Below are 18414 nucleotides of genomic sequence, written 5' to 3'. Positions count from 1 at the left end.
GTACATATCCATCCTGCATGCACACCCACATCTTGGCGTCCTGATATTTGATATACTGGATGAACCTGTCCTTCCATGCCACGAAGTCCGTTCCCTTCATCAACCTCGGGGCCTTAGTGGCTGACCCCGCCTCTACCTCCATCTTGACTAAATCTGAGATGTTAATCGCGGACATCCTTGCGAAAACCTGAAAAACCTGAAAAACACACAAAAAAAATATTAAAACAGCTCAGATGGCGAAGTTAAGAATAACTTCGCTGGAAGTTAACTTCGCTGAACAAGAACTTCGCTGGATCTTAAATTCGCTTGGCTTGGCGAAGTTAAGAATAACTTCGCTTAGAATGAGCGAACTTAGGATGTAAGCGAAGTTGGGTGGTAAGCGAAGTTACGGATAACTTCGCTTTGGCGAACTTATGAGGTAAGCGAAGTTGTGGTTAACTTCGCTAATCCTTATATCTTCGCCGAAACCCTAATCTCCAGTGACGGCAACTTCGCCTGAATTCAGCAACTTCGCCCGATGAACGGTAACTTCGCCCGATGAACACGAAGAACAGTTCAGATCTGAAACTCGGATTTTAACGAGAATTTTGAAGGTTTAAAGGCTTAAACACACTGGTAGGTAGCTAGAATGAATAAACACACCAAAAACTCGTCCCGGTAACACCCGAAATGAAACGAAATCTACACCCGCGTGAAATCCCGAACCTCACAATCGAGCCGATGGCTCTGATACCAATTGTAGGTTCCTGAACGCGGATCGTACACGGGAAATCTCTAACAACGCAGGTGCGGAATCCCTGCGTATATAGGTACGAGTGTAGATATTGTAGAGATTGAATACACGAACAATGAACACGAGCTATAAGGTAAACACGTTATATTGAATAACTAAACACGTGACAGTAGGTCACTGTTACAGAGAACAAAACGAAACAAAGCGTAACCAAAAACCCTAACTCCCGTTTTATTCTGTTTCGGCTGAAACAGTGTATTTAAACACGACAACTTCGCCACTGGCGAAGTTGTCAGTAACCTCGCTAAATCAGCAAGTTCGCCATAGCGAACTTGCTGATAACTTCGCTAGTTTACAAAACAAAACATAAACAAACCATTAACTATATTACAGACTCGATAACAAATACTAGACTATGAACTACTGACAAACATGTACCAACAAAGATACACGTTGAAAAGGTTATTTGAAGATTCTTATACGGCGTGTAAGATTATACGTTGAAGTTTATATGGAGAGGGTTATACGGGGAAACTAATGCGGCGTGAAAGGTTATACGTTCACAAATATATGCACCTGTATAAGTCCCAAATAGTCAATTTTGCAAATTTTGATATGACAATGTAGGTGTTAAGATCTAAAACTTTGGGAAATAAAACCAACCTAAGAATATGACATTGTGTAAACATATGGTGAAATTTGACGGTGAAATCTTCTATAATGATGAAATCAAGGTAGAAAAGAGACAATCTTGTGGTTTTCCAAATAGATATAGAGACCAATGCTCTGATACCGCTTGTAGGTAACGCGTAGGATCGTAGGAAAGACGTGTACGATGATATCTACTCTTCAATGTTATGTGCGGAATCCATAACAATGTGAAAAACACAAAAATTTCTCTTTAAAATCTTCTTCAATATATTCATCAATAGCAATAGAGTACAAAGAAATACAACAACTACCAATATATGTACTCTCAGGACCCAAAGGTATGAATGCATATGTCAAGACCCCTATTTATAGGGAAGCTTGAACTTATATGACGTATATGTTATACGGAGTATATGTTATATGGCGTATATGATATACCCGTATAACCAAATGCATTCAAAACATTACAAACACATTCCAAACACTGCTATCAAGACCTACAAGACACGCAAGAGACATTATGCACTAACATTCTTACCCTTGGATGTTCCAAAATCCTCAATAATGCTAGCTTATTGAACAGCCTGTCTTTTAACATCATTGACATCAACAGTTTCATATGTTATCAAGCCCTCTTCAATTCGATGTGACTTACAAGTTCAACCAAACTTAATTCACCCTTCATGTGCTTCAGATTGCGTTTGAAATCTTTCCATGAAAGGGGTAACTCGTCAATGATTGATGAAACAGAAATGGATATGTTCATTCTGTGCTGGGAAAATTGCCCTGATATTCGAAACAATTCATGGAATTGTTCCACAAACAGACCTAAACTCAACCATATTATAATTTTTAAAATTACTCATAAGAAACTTCTTACTTGAAGAATCTTCTGCCATATACTTGGCTTCAAGTATATCCCACAATTCGTTAGCGGTTTCAATGTTTTGGTACAAATCAAATAACGTATCACACATACCGTTCAGAATAAGGCTGAGGCAGATGTAGTTGTCATTTTCCCATTTTGATTTTTTCTTAACTTGTTCCAGATTTCCTTCTATCTCAACCACCAACAGGGGCGTACTCAACACGTGCACCACTTTCATGGTAGTCAAAAGGAACTGCATCTTCTTTAGCCATCTACAAAAGTCCTGGCCTTCGGATTTCTCCAGTTTGTCAAACTTGCTCGTCATGTCCTTCAACGATTTGCCGTTCACCATCTTAATAGAAAATAGTTTTGATCTTTTGTTGGGGAATTTTCTACAAACAAGTATCTTGGATTTCCGAAAGTCGTGATCACACTTTCAGACAAAACTATTTGTGGTTCACAAATGAACTGGTTGGATAAAACTCATAATTTTTAGCAAGAATCAAATATGTTTTTATGTGAGAATGTAATGAATAAGAGTTTAACTTTGTGTGATCAACATGATGATTATTAGGGTTAGGGTCAGTGAACTCTGCTTTGCAGTAATGCAGTTATCACAGTAGTTATGATGTTTTTGAAATTCAAAACAAAGCAATACACTCCTGTTAGCTATCATTAAAACTAATGAAAGAAATTTAGTTAAATTAAATTTCCACACCAGCCAGTGGTGTTGCCCCCGGACTCACTCTAAGGGGGCGCTGCCCCCTGGGACCCCCATGACTTAGGGGTTTCGTCCCTAAGTATCAATATGATTATAAATTATAGTAAGATCAAATAAGTATGCACCCTGCACTCGACTTATTTAAATTCATGTTACAGTTAACTTGGTCAACAATTTTATCTCCAATTACACTAAAATCACTAACACGATTGACCCTTCACATCTCACAACTTCTGTAACAGAGCCTAATGCTACGATGTCTTCAGAACAAAAGGTTTTATAATATCATTAGTCTATGATGCTTCCACTATAGACGTACGATCGTAGGACGTAGGCCAATGAATGTAATGGACAACCACAACCCGGTTTTAAACTCATAATCTTTTGCCAAATGGTCAAATACAACAATTCATCTCGTGCATTCACCAACTCCCAAAAGATTGTGTGTTTGAAATATATAAACACGTTGTGAAAGACACTTAACTCACAATTTTCAACATTTACATAATTAGGAAGCGATAGTTTCACTAAATCATTTTTGTCAAAGACCTTTTCATCATATGAAAACAAGACATAAAATCAGGAAAACATTGACAAAATAAATATCTTGATTTCTCATTAACCTTGTTTTAACTTTATCGTGATTCATTGGGGTTATTAATATTTTCATACAACAATCGTCAATTATAGAAGATGGATATAGAATTATAGAACTTGGACAGATTTGACATCAAAGTACCATAATGCTGTTTTTTATTCTTAAAAACGAAACGTAATAATCAGTTTTGTTCTCAGATTATTATTTGATTTATTAAAGCACAACTTTATCGAAAATGCATGCATAACATTATGCTAAATAGCATTAAGATAATAGATAATCTACTGTATGATTTTAGAGATGGACAAATCAAGTTATAGTCTTGAATGGGTTTGGTTAACTTTGGTCAAAACCAGTTTTAAGGAAAACCGACTTGGATAAATGAGTTTTGGTGAAAAATAGTCGAACCCTACACAAATTGGTTTGGATCGGTTCGAAACCGGTTAGGGTACACAAACTGGCAATTTGGATGGTTTGACTTTGAGGAGAATCGGATCGTGTTACAACTCAGTTTTGGTGACGAAAGGGGGAACCGCAAACTGGCGGTTTGGGTCTGGTTGGAATCAGTTTGGCTCAAACTGGTTTTTGAAGTGGCATCAGGTTAGGTTACGAACCGTTTGAAAATCTAAGCCAGTTTTTTTACACCTATATACTAATAATCTTATTTGTTACAGATTTGGGCCTCACATAAACACATATAAGTCCAAAAATACATGAGCTTTTACGTTTCGGCCCATTGTAACGAGAACTATTATACTTTCAATAGTACTATCTTTAATCAATAATAATAAATGTTATGATAAATAAAGAATAGAGTGTTCGTTCAATCTTTCTTACAGATGGTCGAAGATGAAGGACGTGCTTGTCACACTCTTTCTTACTTGTAATACTTTTTAATAAACATAATTTTATATAAATATCTAGATAATTATATAAACAAATGAAGTAATATATATAAAAAAAAGGATGTGACACAACGTACAATCAAAATACTTGGCTTTCTTACGTTTTCCTTATTCATGGCCACGAAAAGAAAGAAAGTTGGAACTTAGATAACTACCCTCCACCTTCCACTCAAGTGTTTTCTTGAAAGTTGATAGAAAGAATAAAGAAAATTATCAAATAGATATAAATGACAAGTTTGGTGCTGTTAAGCTGTCATTGGGTCATTTGACGGCACCTAACTTGTCCATAGTATTTTTTTTTTCCGTTTTGTACCGTAACGAATATAACAGAAGCTGACTGAATGATAATTTTGTTTTCTCTTTTGTTTGTTTTAATTCCGATATCAAATTCGCGTAGACTCAACGCTCTGTTTTACCAATGCCCGAGTTGACCGATTGACAATTTGACACTACCCCCTTCCCCTTTTTTAGCTCCGGTAGCGTAACAAACGTAGTCGAAACCGACTGAATTCGCGCCCAGTTAACGCCTCAACGCCCGGGACCAACAACTCATGGGTCCATCGCCGCCCGTGTTTACCAACCAACCAAACGTCATGTTAACTAATTTATTTTTTATATGTTAATTTGACGAATATATTTTTTGGACGCTAAGGTTTTACCAATAGTGTATACCATAAAGCACGTAAACAATACCAATTGAATTCGTGTCAACTCATCGACGTAACGCTGTAGCGTCCAAAAAACCCAACACCCAAGTTTCAACATTGAGTTTTTATCAATTGCCCCAGCGCAACACGTCAGGCGACAATCTAGTTTAATAATAAAGAATAAATGTTTTCTTAACATTTTGAAAAAAGATAGGCTGTTTGATTGATGCTTATTAGACCATACGTAGAGGTCGAGAATATGAGAGAAAAGATGCCGAGAATGGGCATGCACAATGCCCCCTAGTGAGAAGAGGGGAGATTGGTGAACGGCGAGAAATATTTCTCAACCAAAGTTGTGGGGCCCACTTGATTTGATTATTTTTTATCTATTTATTTAATTTAATCAAGTTTTATTTTTTTAATTTAATTATTAAAAGAATACAATAACAACTTTTGATGGGACACTTCTTCTCCTAATTTTCCCCCACTACTACATTCCTAAAATATAATTCTATCTTCTTGGTGTCTGGATGCCACGTGACACACTTTTTCCCTTATTCTCCCCTTACCACTACTCATAGTCTTAGGTGCTTTTTAAACAAGATTATATGGCCGGTTAAACTGCCAGTGAAAAATGGGCGATGTGGCATGTGGATGTTTATACATGCTAAAAGAAGAGTGAGAGAGTGTTTGTGTGTGTTGTGTAATTAGGAAGACGATGCAAGGGGTGAGTTCACGGGTAGAGGCTTGTGTGTGTGTGTTCTGGTAGGTTCAAGGGGTGGTTGTGTTGTCAAATAGAGGTTGGATGTTGTCCGTAGTGAGCGGCTCGGGTGCCCTAATATGACATGTATATTGTTAAAAATATCATTTAAGTTGCAATCATTGTTGAGTTCCATTGCTTAAAATGTAATAATCGTCTTAGAGCATTCCCATTCCGTTTCCTATCCCTCTATACATATATATCATATAATTATACTGAAAAACACTACATTTCTTTCTCCTGTTCAATTAAATAATATTTTTTTATACCTTTTTCATTACAGTTTTCTATCTCTACCCTATAATTTATAAAAAATTCACTACCTTTTTCCCAAATTTACAAAAAATCACTACCTTCTCCACCCTATAAATTACACTCACAACCCTACCCTATAATTTACAAACCCTCCTCATATAATTTTAGGAGATGGGTTAGGAATGCTCTTACAGGTCAAATAGGAAAATTCTATATGCTTTATGATATGGGGGTATTATTAAAATGAAAGCGAGAAAATATAAGAGGTATAAAAGGATTTGTGGCTTAAAAAAATCATTTAAAAAATAATTCAAAAAAAGAAAATCATAACTCAAAATATAAATAAAAAAAAGTAAAAAAAAAAGAAAAAACTAAGATGTTTTCCACGTCTTTTCGTTTAAAAAAAGATGAAAAAGATACAATGTCGAGAAAAAAACAATAACGAAAATAAACAAAACAGCACAATGATAAATAAAAAAAGACCAAATAAATTACAAAATATAACGCAATGCGGAGTAAAATATTACATAATGATAAGTAATATAACAAAATATCAAGAAAAAAAATAATATCAATAAAAAATGACACAATCAACAACAGAAAAAGAAAAAAAAAACACACTGTGTTGTGTTGTGTTTTTGTTTTTTTATTTTTATTTTATTTTTTTAGAATGAGGAAGAAAGAAGAAAACATTTTTTATTTTTTAATTTTGAGTTATTATTTTTAAGAGGTTTTTTTTTAAAAAAAAAATCTTTCTCATATTTCTTATTTTTGTTCAGAATTACAAACAAACTTGATCCTATAATATGGTGTTATTAACAACAACAATAATATGTTTAATAAAAGAAATATCAGATCAGATTGAAACCTCAACACACCAAATTTGAACATTTTTACTTGTAGAGTACTTAAAAAGTGTGCAATAAAAAAAGGGATTTTAACCAAATGTTTAAATATTTTATTATTTATGAAAGTAGGTCTGTATCACATGAATTTTCAGTAATATTATATCTATACGTATATAATTAAAATGAAATTAAAATAAGAAAGATGTTTAGATATCATCTGGAATATCCATGATGGACATTTCAATTTTTTTATATTACAGTCTTCGTTTTATAAACTCAATCCGGATTATCCCTTAATTAAACTATACCACATTCGACAATGCCATTTTAGTTGTACTTTTCTTAAAAAGTGATATTTTGATAGAACAGACCATACGGATGGTTACATTTATAAATACCAAAACTGATTACATAAGATTACGAATAATGACTTTGTATATAAAGTTGATTTGATTCTATTGTTAGCAAAATACATGTCACATGTGGTAAGTCTTTAAATCCAATACTTTTATATATATCATCATCATCGTACTCAGTATATCCCACCAATAGCAATGCTATGGTAGGGTCTGAGGAGGGTAAGATGTAGACAGCCTTACCTCTATCCCATAGGGATAGAGAGGCTGCTTCCGGTGAGATCCCCGGCTCGATAGTAGTTTTGAATCAAGTCTTGGACATAAGACACATAACACTCAATCATCGGGACACCGGCTGATTGGTGCATGTGCCCTTGTCATTCGGCTATCAACGCCACCACATGATGCCTGATTAACCTTCTGCCACTTTTAACGTTATTTTCACGTGATTAGTAAAATAACGTCAAAATTAGTGCAATTTTACTTTTGCCCACCCAAGGGTTCACACATATATACATTATATGTGCGCACCGCAAGTAGGGCGTAATACTTTTATATATATATATTTATTATTATTATTATTATTATTCTTTTTTTTTTTGAGAAAGGAACAAATTTCCCATACATGCTATAATGTTTTTTCTAAACAAAAATAATTTGCATCATAAATTAGAATAAAAGGATTAAATACTTATTAAACATTTTTTTCAGTGTTACTTTTGAAAATGAGTAATATGCAGTGTGAAGTTGTTGGACACAAAACGAAATTCATTTAATTAGATATAATCAATACTTTTAATCTTGATTTGTATCTTTTAACTGATTGTTAATATATCGGGTATTTAAGGAACTAATTACATAATTACCATAAAGTTACTTAAATAATCGCCTACTTTATTTGTTTGTATTTATTAAGCAAACTAATGATGCCAAAGATAAAAGTGACTTAGAATATTTCTATAGTTGAGGTGTCAAATAATAAAACTATTTACATTTTGATCGATCATCCAATAAATTACATCTGTAGATGGAAAATCAAACATTGTTATCTCCAAACATAGAAGGTAACATTCCAACTGATTCATGATCACTATGTACCATCTTTGACACCACCCTCTTCCTATTTTTACCAAACCAAACCAAACCTACCACATAACCACCCTCTCTCAACCACAAACTCGATCTCTCTTGTACGTTTTATACTCTCCGGCTACCCGAAAAGCGATCAAGAGTTGTTTAAAGATGGGGGGAGAACAAGATGAAAGCAAGAAGCTGGATGTAGTTTTAGAAACCGAAACCGAAACTGAATCAAAAACAATTCATATATCAACTTCACCACCCGAACCGAAATCAAGTCCGGTTGCAGCACCGCCACCAGAAAAAGCAACACCACCGTGCGATGGTGAAAGTAAGCTCTCTCTCATAATATAACTATTTTTTTTTATATTATTATGCTAATGATATATCATCTAGCTATGCTTTGCCTATACGTAATATTTTACTGGGTATGATTGTTGTGTTACTGATGTGTGTGTATATACATACTGTGAATTACCTCCAGATGCTGGACTCCAAATAGTTGTTACCGAGAAGAGAATTGCACTGATCAAAGCATGGGAGGAAAACGAAAAGACGAGGGCGGACAACAAGTATTTATTTTCTTCCAAATCAGACAAAACTGGCCGTGTTACATGTTTACAATTCACTTATTGTATACACGTGCTAGAAATTTATAACATAAAACACATCTTTTTATTAAATTTTTGGAATAGAACAAATTAAACTAGTCAACAAGTTAACTCACAGGCCGACTAGAACACAACACTTTTAGCTAAGCGTGCAGTTTATAATAAACGAAAAAATGTGTATACACATGTTGTGTGCAGGGCATACACAAAAATGTCAGCAATCGGGGCATGGGAGAATACTCAAAGGGCAGCAATAGAAGCCAATCTCAAGCAGATTGAGGTAGGCACTTGGTGCTGTCTTTTACACAAGAAGATTTGCATGAAATAATAATAATAATAATAATAATAATAATAATAATAATAATAATAATAATAATAATAATTTTGTGTGATTTGAACAGCAAGACATTGAAATTGAGAAAGCAAAACAGAGAGAAAAGATGAAGAACAAGATTGCTGCCGTTCATAAGGAAGCAGAAGAGAAGCGGGTGGCCATTTTAGCCAAAAAGGGGCAAGATATGATAAGGGTGGAGGAGGCGGCTGCAAAGTACCATGCGACCGCCACTTTGCCAACCAGATTGTTTAAATGCTTCGGCTATTAATTAGCCGAAAAGAAAACTGTTTCAACGATACAAGTTATATACTGTGCATCAACTGTCACGATCAAACTCTATAAATTTATATCGTTCGTTGGTTCTTTTTTTGTTTTTCGGTTTGTGTTTCTAGGATCAAATTCTACAAACTACATGTTACCATATTATGGATTCTAAACTAAAAGATTAGAGGGGTAGTAAAAATAAAACGATACTCTAGAACACATAAAAGTCTGCAACTAGTTTATAGTTACATTATTGTGCTATAATATAATTCCAAGAGTCTATCAAGCTTTTCACGCTACCAATACAGCAAACAACTATGAAATCAAAAAAACCGTTCAGTCAGAAGCAGCGTTGATTCAAGATCTTTTTAGTTGCTTAAACGACTGAATATTTTCCTATTATTCTTGAATTTGTAATGCCAGTAGATCAATTGGCCTGCTTAGATGTGTATAACTGGTTTTTAAATTATTCTGCTATAATATTTTTAATGCCGCCGTTCTAAAAGAACTAGTATTACTATTAAACATACACATCTAAGTATAATTTATCAAAGCGAGTAAGCGCATTGGGATTTCAAGAATAAAGCAACTAAACGGACCTTGAATCAACGTTGCCTTTGAATGCATGGTTTTCTCGATCTTCATAGTTATTCACGGTAGAAGAACCAGTAACATTAGGGTTCGGAAGATGATCGGTAGTGAGGAGAGATGCAGTAAAACTTATGTTGTGCATATGTGACTATATTTCAACATATTCCTGTACTTGTGGTTGATACATGACAAAGCCCATTAAGACCCATCAGTATACTGAAAATCATACACATATCTTAATAACTAAAACAATTTATTGTGACGTAAATAATGTAACTTTGTTTAATCTAAACAAACTCATTAACACATAGTGTAATTACATCATAAATGTGCCCTTAACAGCAGAGTGTCTTATTAGGATGTAAATTGATCTTGCTTAACCTAAACCAACTAGCTAGTACATGGAAAGGCTCATTAAAGCACATTGTTTACTAGTCATCATACACATGTACTAAGCAGCGAAAGGACTTATTATGAACTAATGCGACTTTGTTTAACCAAAACAAACTCACAAACAAAGAACAAGCTCATTAAGGTCCATTAGTGTACTAACCATCCAATATACATTGATCAATAATTTGATGTTTCTTACGAACAATTTGATTTGACATTTTCTATGTATCTTATTGGCATTAGATGGCGGATAAATGCATATATTATTAAAAATTGCCCGCTAAGGATCAACGAATAGAGTCTCAACTCTTTATTTAATTATTATGAATCTCAAGCATGATTTTTTTACATTTTAAGATATTTTATCAAGTTGTGTTAAATGTCGGTTTCATGTACTAGCATAAGCTGACATAGTTTTTCAGCATGAATCTGTAAAATCATTAGAAGAGAAAATTACTAGCATAAGCTGAAATATAGTTTTTTAGCATCTTAGAAAAAGAAATTGTTGGAGATTGCCACATTTTATGCCTATTGTACTTATCTCATTAGTTTTTTTTCAGAATTGCTAACTAACACAAAGACACACACTCCAAACCTATTCCTAAATTCACATTAATGTCCATCGTGAGACTAGAACCCTCAAATACTTGGGGAGGAACATCTTTATTACACACCTTAATATAGACTACAAGCCCTATATGTGGTAGCTATTTCATTGGATCGATACTTGTTTTAACTTCCCTTGTAAGTTGAGACTCGGTCCATATTGATAAAGTTAATAGTGCCACTGTATAGTTTGTTCTCAATCTGTTCTCAATCGGTCACACTGACCGTTAAGGTGGGATGTGAAAAAAAAACATGTCTAAAAATAAGATCAAGACACATGAAAAAAAAAAATCAAAGTAAACATCAAATTTTTATTGCAAGAATTGCATATGAATGGAAGCCAAAACCTAGTCCCACTAAATATGATGGCAAAACAACCTTGTCCACTCAAATCTCAATCCACCTTTCATTTCTAAGTTATTTCAATGTTAATTTCTATTTTTAGAATCTTGTTATTTCGGATTCAGAAAGAGAACAGAAAGAACAAAAAGGTGGGAAATGTCCGCAGAAAAATGCATGGTTTGTGATGAAACTGTTAATGACGAAGATGAAATATCATATGCTGCTGGTGATGGAGTTTGGTTTCATAATCATTGTTTCAAATGCAGTCAATGTGATGAATATCTTTTGGTATTTTCTCTTATGGTATTATATTATGTTCCATATAATAATTATAAATAATTGTTTACTTTTTTTAATTAGGAAAACAGTTACTCCTTATCAGATGGAATCTTGTATTGCAAACCTCATTTTGATGAAAGAGTAAGGAACAACAGAAGGCTTCCAAGAGGAGTATGTGAGTTTTTTCATATCTAATTTCTCATAAAACTATATATAGTTCTATATTTTTTTAACTTATTAATATATCTATCTAACTTGATTTTTCTTGTGGTGACTAGCTTTGCCTAAACCAAGTGAACTGGTATGACCAAATTATTACCTTTAATTTTTATGTAAACATGAGTTAGAAGTAATACTTTTATATAATATAAATAACACCTTTAATCAGCAGAATTCGTCTAGCAAACTTTCTTCCATCTTCTTCAAGGCACAATCAAAGCGAGTAGCTTCTAAACTACCACCATCGGAAAAGGTATGTAACCTAGCGCTCAAGTTTTTCCTATAGCAACCCTCATTTTGATGAAAGTTATCGGGTATATATTCTTGTTTACAAGTCTTCTGGTTATAGTTATCCGTTGAGATTTTCATTACAAAAATCTAATCTTATACTTGCTCCATAACCCCCTAAAATTTATGTTCCTAAACTACGTTTTTAACAATAACATAAGTTTCTAAACACTTTAAAATACTATATTTGCTATAGAAACCATATGAGCATTCGCATCTCATTTCTCATCTCGGCCAGACCAATCTTCTCAGTGACTTTTTTTGGCGGTTGGTTGTACAAATGGATTATTTAAAAATGAAAAATAGATCATTTATTTTACACCTGGCACACTAATCCAAACGCGAACCATAGTAATTCGTTCGGTTAATGGCTCTGCTTTCTAGGTTTCATGTCAACCCGAAATAATCATAGGTTCCAATAGCTCGATATAATAAATCGATTAAGTTCGCATGCCACCTTCGACTCTATACATTCTTCTATTCAGCTTGTAATTTCGTGTCACAATAGTATTCAATTGTTTTGTAGTTATATATTCAACAAATTCAGCATATAGCAAAATCAGATTTAAACAACTGGGTCTGCAATTTGGTGTTATTCAATTCATCAGTTGATTCATCATCCGTGATTGTGATAATATATTGTTTCGTAACGTGGATGAGTATGTTATGACTGAAGATGATTATGTTGATTTCTTTACAATTATACTTTTTTTTAATTTTCTAGTTTGCTTGAGCAAATACTTAAAACTTGATTAACCTACTAAAAAGACCGAGATAAACTAGGGTCGATTTTCGATTGTGGATTTAACATACTCAGATCTAACCCAAAAATCAAAAACCCGAATAACACTCCTAGTGTAAAGAAAGTTAATGTTGATAAGTCATTCCTTAAAATAAGGATTAAATTTAACTAGTTACTTTCCACTATTTATTAATTTTATGTCTTTAGCACCTCATATATTTAACTAGACTTTTGGCTTGACTTACTGACTATGAGATGTTACACTGCCTTGTCACTTGTCAGAGAAAAGCACCACAAACAAAATCAGATGCAAATGTTGTTGGCACTTATTCTTCTGATGTTCTTACTACCATCGCCGATGGCCAATTGGATCAAATTACACTAAGGAATCTCATTATGCATAATCCGACTTTGCATGGATTATCGACTGAAGTTTCAAATCAATCACAGACCGATTCTCAAGATTTCTTTAAAAGTATGTTGCAACAGTTGACTCAAAACCCTGATATGATGATTGCGATCACTCAACTTTGTCAACAGATGGACGATAATCAGGATAAGGGCAACATGTTTGCTCATACGAGTTGCTCCAATGACGACATCGATATGCCATTAATGTTTCAACACATGATGCCCTTGTTTTCTCAAGCTGCAAATTCAAGATTACCCGAACACAACCGACTGAAGAAACATGAACGCCATCGTCGTTGTTATAGTGATAGTTCAAGCATCAATTGTTTATCATTGGACTGTCAGGTTTGTGAAATATTAAGCTGAAGGTTTGTGCGCCTCAACTATTGTGGAAATCCCTGACTTAATGTTTTTTTATGTTTTTAGATGAGCATTAAAGAAGCGGCCCAGAAAATCGAGGATGAGTACTCGGCTCTAGATATCTTTGCATCTGTGGTTGAATCGGCTGCTCTTTTTAATGATAATGTTTATGATGTGTACGGTCTTGCTGAGTTATGTTCAGAAGAGGAACTTGCTGAGGTATTTATTCTTCTCCTTATGATCATAAAAGTAAAGATTTGTTAGTTTGCTTGATTCATTAGTGTGTGTTGATTGCAGGAATTCATGGTGATGTTAAAGCGGGATGTTTGTCGACGACTTGGAAAGAGATTTGAGCGTTGTACTTCCATTTATTGATGTTCATTCCTTGTTTTTGACTCACAAATTTTGTAGAAAACTCGGTTTGAGATTGTATATTTGGCCTAATGTACGCTTTCTTACCCTGTAATTTTGCAAGAGGTTGTTTCCACAACTCTAATTATCCATGACCAACAGGTAACTTCGCAACAATCTTAGCGTTCCTTCAGGGCCAACCCCCCCCCCCCCCTTCTCTCTTTATACATCTAATAACGGAGGTTAAACATATAACAAAATGAAAAGATGACATTTTTAACATCTTGACTTCTAAATGATTTGCTTTGACCTTTTTTGTTGAATCCTAAAAGAATTGAAGTTAGTTTGCTAAAACAAAACAGGGAGGTTCAAAAGGTTAATAAATCTTCAACAGACAATGTATAAACTAAAATTGTAAACATTTGATGGTATAACCGGCACTTTTAGAGTCCATTTGACTTGTGTTTCTTAAAACTGCAAGATAAATTTAAGCAAAGATTAACACGTGAGATTTACATGGTTCGGTTAAGATGACGTGCATCCACGGGCTCCAAGGTAATTCTTTTATTGCTCTGCCTCGTCCATGAGAAATTACAAAGTACCAGTGCATTAAAAAGTATTGGCTTGTGGTGACTCTATTAACAAACAGTAGATTCTAAGAAGCGGCCTTAACCCAATCAACACACTCTTAATCCAACTCAATACATGTTTACCCTTAATAATCAATCAATTTACATTTAACCCAACATTTTTCAGCCCGATACATGTAATGGGTTGACAATAATAGTTGTTAAGGATGATTTCTTAAAGGGTATCAGTTATGAAGAATTGATCAGCATCTTTGCCTCGAAGAATGCTAGGAGAGGCTCCCGATTCATTTAACTTTTTTTTTGTTAATGTTTAGCTTTGTTTTTGTAGAAAACTAGAGGGTGGGTGAATATGTTTTCTTAAAATTAATCTGGTTTTAATAAGATAATGATTTTGTTAAACTTTTTCACACCTTATAATCGTAAATGCAAATAAGTAAAGAGTTTAGGGATACAAACGACACAACCGATTTATAGAGGTTCAGTGGATGTTAACTAATCCACTCTATTCTTCCCCTTGATCCTCCGATCGAGATTTTTGCTCACTGTTCATATCCCTAAACGACAGGGATCACCGGTACAATCGTCTCACTCTTCAAACAAAGCGATCACCTTCTTCATTCACTGGCTGTTGGGTTTCAGTGGTGATCAGTCAAAATTTTATTTATTAAAACCCAGTTCAATAATGCGTCGAATAATTAATTAATCCAATTAATCTATATATACGCAGCGGAACAATTCGAGTAATCAACACCGACACTAAACCCGACAGGATCTGGTTACAAAACCATACGAGCACGGTAATAATAAACAATATATTATTAACTACCGATGAGATAATATATACCTCGGTTAATGATTAACCGGTTGAGACACCAAGGTTCAACGAACGTTGCTAGGTGACGAATCGAAACAACGGGTGGCGGCTTTGCGGCGGCGCCGGACTGTAACAGCAGTGGCGGAAGCGAACAGGTGCGGCAGTAGTGGCGGACCTGTTCGTTGGAACAAGCGACACAGTTCGGAGCGAGCAGAGGCGATGGCGACCTGGCGACTCCTTTTCTTTGCTGCCGTATGAAAACAACAAAAGAAAAGTTTTGCTGCTTCTTTCGTGACCTTCCTTTTCTTTTAGTCTTTTGTTATAATTATTTTTATTATGATTATTATAAATCATAATTATATATAATACTTGTAAAACTATAAACGGGTCTTGAAGTCCAACTCGTTTCAACTCTTGTTTAAAGCTCGAACCAGTTTGTTTAATTAGTAAATAAACTATATTATTTGTAACTATTATAAATAATAAATATATTTGTCATTACCGGTTAAGCTAGTTAAGCGGTTTTATTGTTCGTTGCCCAAGGTGTAACTCTTACGGGTCATAACTCGGTTAGCCGCGTTGAATTAACCGAACCGGTCCAGAATATCCAACAGTCTCCCACTTGGACGGTTTCTGGTTAAGTTCCTTAACACTGACAGCCAGCGGTGCTCTAGCTACACATGGCTGCCCCCAACAAGTTATGACATTTTAAAGTCATTAATCAAAACATCTTGGATACATTATTGCAAGATAATGAGCATACGGTAATCGTTGTCATTTATCCTTTCCGTATAAAACATCAATTGAACAATGAGACATGGATCATATTTAATCTCATATTGCGTTCAATCATTATTTTTCTCGATCTAGAATCAAAGTGGTCCAATCAAACACACAGTTAGTTTGGGTGAGGCCTCACACTTTACCAGTTTGAATCAACGAGGGCGCCAAGATGTCTAACTGTTACATATCATGTAAGAGTACAGAATCCCATCTTGATACATAAAACTCCCACTGAACTTCAGATTATTTCCAACCAATGCCTTTATAGCTGGCAGTTACGCGACAAGGTTGACACTGATCAAAGAATAACCTTTAGTAAACGAAAGTTCTAATATGTATCTCAGGTCTGAGGATACTAAATGAGTATACCAGTATCAAAACATCTTATGACTAAGATCCATGAAGATGATTTGATGCGAGTTACATCCAACGTCATTCATAATGAGGTCTGTGAGTTTAGAAGTCAACTCCTTGAGTCCAAAGTCAGAATCCAAAGTCAGAATAGTCTTAATTCAGAGTCGTTCCCACGAGTCTGACCGACTACGGATAATTTATAATACAATATTCATGGATTAAATGTATTAAAATTGAACACAGTTATATTATTCAACATTTACATTTAACCATTAAATCAAAAGAGAACTCAAAAGTATAACTATTTAAATGTTCACACATCCAAATACTAAATCAAAACAAACTACTAGCTAATCTAAGACCGATAGCATCTCTGTGTTGATCATGCTTGTCCTGAGTCATCAGTTTAGTGAACGGGTCAGCTAGGTTTTGATCTGTGTCTAATTTGCTTATTATGATGTCTCCTCGTTCCAGTATTTCCCGTATATATTGAAACTTACTTATAATGTGCTTGGCCCTGTGATGAGATATGAGATCTTTGGCTTGAGCATTGGCTCCTGTGTCATCACAAATTACGTCGATCCGGTTTCAGACATATTTGAAACCAGATCGAGGTGGGCTATGAATTTCTTCATTTCAAGCAGATTGTGAGCGAGATACATCTCGATCATTCTGGAAGCTAGCATCATTGTAACACCTTACAGCGAGCTCTTCTTCCACTACTCCAAACACTAAGAACATATCCTTAGTCCTTTTTAGATACCTAAGAATGTTCTTTATTATAGTCCAATGGGCAATGCCAAGAGTTTGCTGAAAACAACTAGTCATGCTCAACGCATACGAGACGTCAGGTCTAGTACATAAGATAGCATACATGATTGAGCCAATCGCTGAAGCATATGGAATTGCTTGCATGTGCTTAGTGTCAATGTCTGTTGCCGAAGATTGCGATTTGTTCAACACGGTTCCTTTATGTTGGGTTTCTATGGAATTTACAAGCTTAGTTAACCATTTAACTAATCACAATTAAGGCGGAAGCGTGATATTTACAAACTAAACATATCTATCCATATGTTTATATATGTATATCTTACAAGTTTATATAAGATATGTTCATGAACAACCTAGTTCATTCAAGTATTAAGATTACCAATAATCTATTTATTAGAAACCCGAAGCAAGGATCAAATGATACGGAAAAGCTAAACTATCAAGCTAGTAAATACTTACATTCTTAACCCTTTAAGAGTTTAGTAGATGGTTGAAGAAGATGATGATGTGAATGCTAGACTTTCAAAGGAAAACCCTCAAACGGAATATACCCCGAGTCTCCAACACACACCGAGCTATGCTAGGAAGCTTGAACACGAAAAACCCGAGACCCGAGCCTTTCTTTTTCCTTTTTGCCGTGAACAAGAAAGAAAGAAAGAAAGGAAGAGTTGTGTCTTAGTTTGGTTACTTGAAAGTGTTGTTATATATTTGATCATGATCTTTTCTCATCATCACATACCATCATACTAACATGGTGTTAGGTTTTGGTTAGGTTTTGGTTAAGTTTTGGTTAAGTAAAATACACTCAACCTTGTGACAAGAAATTGACCAAGATATGGGGTGTGGGGCCCACCCTAAAACCGGCCCCAATAATAATTTTTTTTTTTTTTTT

At 34.6% G+C, this 18414-nt stretch overlaps 1 protein-coding gene across 1 annotated transcript; it reads left to right on the top strand.

The window, feature by feature from the left end:
* Window positions 1-8553: 8553 nt before the first annotated feature.
* LOC143539604 (remorin-like) lies at window positions 8554-9722 on the top strand. Its single transcript, XM_077032875.1, has 4 exons — window positions 8554-8744; window positions 8904-8991; window positions 9229-9310; window positions 9432-9722. Exons 1-4 carry the CDS (start codon window positions 8585-8587, stop codon window positions 9630-9632), a joined length of 531 nt encoding a protein of 176 aa, XP_076888990.1. The 5' UTR covers window positions 8554-8584; the 3' UTR covers window positions 9633-9722.
* The last annotated feature ends 8692 nt before the right edge of the window (window positions 9723-18414 follow it).

Source organism: Bidens hawaiensis, unplaced genomic scaffold (genome assembly GCF_021521415.1).
Source record: "Bidens hawaiensis isolate Kalapana, Puna unplaced genomic scaffold, B.hawaiensis_p1.1 tig00011951_1, whole genome shotgun sequence".
In the NCBI taxonomy this organism is placed as follows: domain Eukaryota; kingdom Viridiplantae; phylum Streptophyta; class Magnoliopsida; order Asterales; family Asteraceae; genus Bidens; species Bidens hawaiensis.
This window is presented reverse-complemented; position numbering and strand designations above follow the sequence as displayed.

What these genes read in the sequence shown, in the direction of transcription:
- LOC143539604 (XM_077032875.1), top strand. Translation starts at nt 8,585, where the DNA reads ATGGGGGGAGAACAAGATGAAAGCAAGAAGCTGGATGTAGTTTTAGAA. An exon ending in AGCAACACCACCGTGCGATG is followed by an intron (nt 8,745 to 8,903) that starts GTGAAAGTAAGC and finishes AATTACCTCCAG; the next exon opens with ATGCTGGACTCCAAATAGTT. An exon ending in CCAATCTCAAGCAGATTGAG is followed by an intron (nt 9,311 to 9,431) that starts GTAGGCACTTGG and finishes TGATTTGAACAG; the next exon opens with CAAGACATTGAAATTGAGAA.